The 2,323-nt window shown below is 62.4% G+C and overlaps 1 protein-coding gene across 1 annotated transcript; it reads left to right on the top strand.

The window, feature by feature from the left end:
- Positions 1 to 288: 288 nt before the first annotated feature.
- LOC141372237 (serine protease 33-like) lies at positions 289 to 2,243 on the top strand (the record flags this gene model as incomplete). The annotated part of the gene is made up of 4 exons (XM_073890747.1): positions 289 to 409; positions 618 to 781; positions 1,320 to 1,482; positions 1,966 to 2,243. Coding segments are annotated over exons 2-4 (562 nt in total), but the record flags the coding sequence as incomplete, so codon positions are not given.
- Positions 2,244 to 2,323: the final 80 nt, after the last annotated feature.

Here is a 2,323-nt window from a genome sequence, read left to right as displayed (position 1 = left end):
CTCCCCCCAGTGCCCAGGCTGCTCAGCTCTGCTTTCTTGGCCACACAGCTCCATGGAGGTAAGGCCGGCGCAGGGCAGTGGCTGTCCAGGTGTTCCACCTCCTTGAATAATGGGTCCCTTCTCACTCTCCGGGCATCTTGGCCCCACCTTAGGCCCTTCCGAGCTCCAGGGTGAAAACAAACAGCTGAGGGAGCAGAGTGGAGTGTGTCCTAGGGCGGCAGTCCCCATCCCCCCACCCCCTGCCTGGTGCACCAGGCACTATGACACAGAGCACAAAGTAGAAATATCTTTGTCACCTGTCGGGCCTCGGGCAAGTCCTTCAACCATGGGAGTCTCACTTCCTCTGCTGTAGGATGGGGATCCTAATAGCCAGAAGGCCGGGGTACGGTTGACACAGGGCCGGCACACAGTAAGTGCCCCAGATGTGGTGGGGGGAGTGGGTGCTATGATGCTGGGACCAGGGCAGGGGAGGGAAGGTCCTGAGGGTCTTGCCGAAGACATGGAGAGGGCCGAGGACCCTGGGCCCAGGAGCAGTGTGGGAGCCGAGTCTCGAGTGTCAGCCCCACCTTGGGGCAAGGCCAGCACTTGGGCTAAACGGCAATCCTTCTGCTCCTCAGTGTCTGAGGACTCTGCCCCCGGAAGTGGTGGCTGGAGCACACCATGGAGCTGGCCCTTACTGCCATCCTGCTCTCCCTCCTCCCCATGGCCCTCCAGGAGAGCACCCCCGCTCTCCCAGCCAACTTCTCCCCGCCCAATGCCTTTGCCATAAGCCTGGATTCAGGTAGGACAGATACGGGGGCCGGGGGGGGGGGGGGCAGGCACTGCAGGAGAGAGTGCCTGAGTGTTGGGGGCAGATCAAGAGGCCTGTGTAATGCCTTCCCTGCCCCTTATGCCCTGTGCCCGGGCAGGTCCTCTAAGGAACCCAGGGGTCGGGAGGGGGCTCTCCTTCGGACCCCCCAGACCTCCGCACCTTCACCGCCTCCACCGGCCAAGCGCAGATGATGTGGCACGCACTGTGCGGCAGGCAGGAGCATTGGACCAGCGGCTCACAACTCCCCTCTTCCCACCGAGCCTGCAATAACCACCCAGGCCCCCAGCTCCCACTTCCCCCAACTCAGCTGCTGTGCAACGCGCCCCCCCCCCCAGGGCCAAGTCCTTTCCTAGAGCGGAAGGTCCTACATCACAAGGAATTCCACCTTGTAGAGCCCGAGGAGGGACCAGGTGCCAACCTGTGAGCCCCAGGGATTAGGAGGGTCGTTCTGTGGGGCCGGGGAGCCAGACGGGACCACGCCTAGCCTGCCCATGGGCTCCCCCTGCAGTGTGTGGACGCCCACGTGTGTCAGGCCGCATCATGTCGGGGCAGAATGCCAAGCTGGGCCAGTGGCCGTGGCAGGTCAGCCTGAGGGAATATGGACAGCACGTGTGTGGGGGTTCCCTGATCGCTGAGGACTGGGTGCTGACTGCAGCCCACTGCTTCGACCAGTGAGTATCTTCCGAGGGCACAGGTGGGAGCAGGGGGTAGCCAGGACCGGCCCTTCACCCCCCCAACACCCTCCCTTCCCCATTTAAACTACAGCCTTCGGTGCATCTGGCATTAGATGGGGGAAATATGCTCCTGGGGCGTCACTTATCCACTTCCATGGGCCACCTCCCAAGAAGTGATTCATTTCCCAGAGACCAAAGGCTCCCCTATGGGGATCTCTTGAGAAGATGAGGCCTCCAGTCCACTGCTCAGCAGCTGGGCGGCAGTGACTGCCTCTCAAGCCTGGTTCACACTCACCAGACAGGGCGGTGGGGTCCATGTAGGGGTGTCTTGAGGAATAAACAAGGTCCTTTTCGTTTCTGGCACGTGCTCTGCTTGCAAAGTTGTCCGTCTATAATGTTAGGACCCTCAAATCAAGATGGCCCCTGGCCCCCACCCATGAGACCCTGGGTCTCCTGACCCCTGGACTCTCCCACCTCCAGGAAGCAGCCCCTATCTGCCTACGTCGTGCTGCTGGGCTCCCTCTCCTCCTACCCCCAGGCTGGGGAGCCCCAGGAGCTCCAAGCCGTGGCCCAGTTCATCACCCACCCAGAGTACTCGGAGGAGAGCAACAGAGGGGACATTGCCCTGGTGCAGCTGGCCTCCCCTGTCACCTTCAGTGACCTCATCCTTCCAGTCTGCCTCCCCAAACCTGGAGACCCCCTGGGTCAAGGCACCTGGTGCTGGGTCACTGGCTGGGGGAATGTCGACTTGAATCAACGTAAGGACACCCATGCGGGGGAGGAGGGGAGGGGAGGGGGGAGGTGGGGACCAGGGCTGTTAGGGCCTCCCTAGGGCCCT

The sequence above is a fragment of the Callorhinus ursinus genome, unplaced genomic scaffold (assembly GCF_003265705.2).
Source record: "Callorhinus ursinus isolate GAN/ISIS: 27379988/994484 unplaced genomic scaffold, GSC_fseal_2.0 scaffold3457, whole genome shotgun sequence".
Classification (NCBI taxonomy): domain Eukaryota; kingdom Metazoa; phylum Chordata; class Mammalia; order Carnivora; family Otariidae; genus Callorhinus; species Callorhinus ursinus.
The sequence above is the reverse complement of the archived record's forward strand: the minus strand, read 5'-3'. Positions and strand labels throughout refer to the sequence as shown.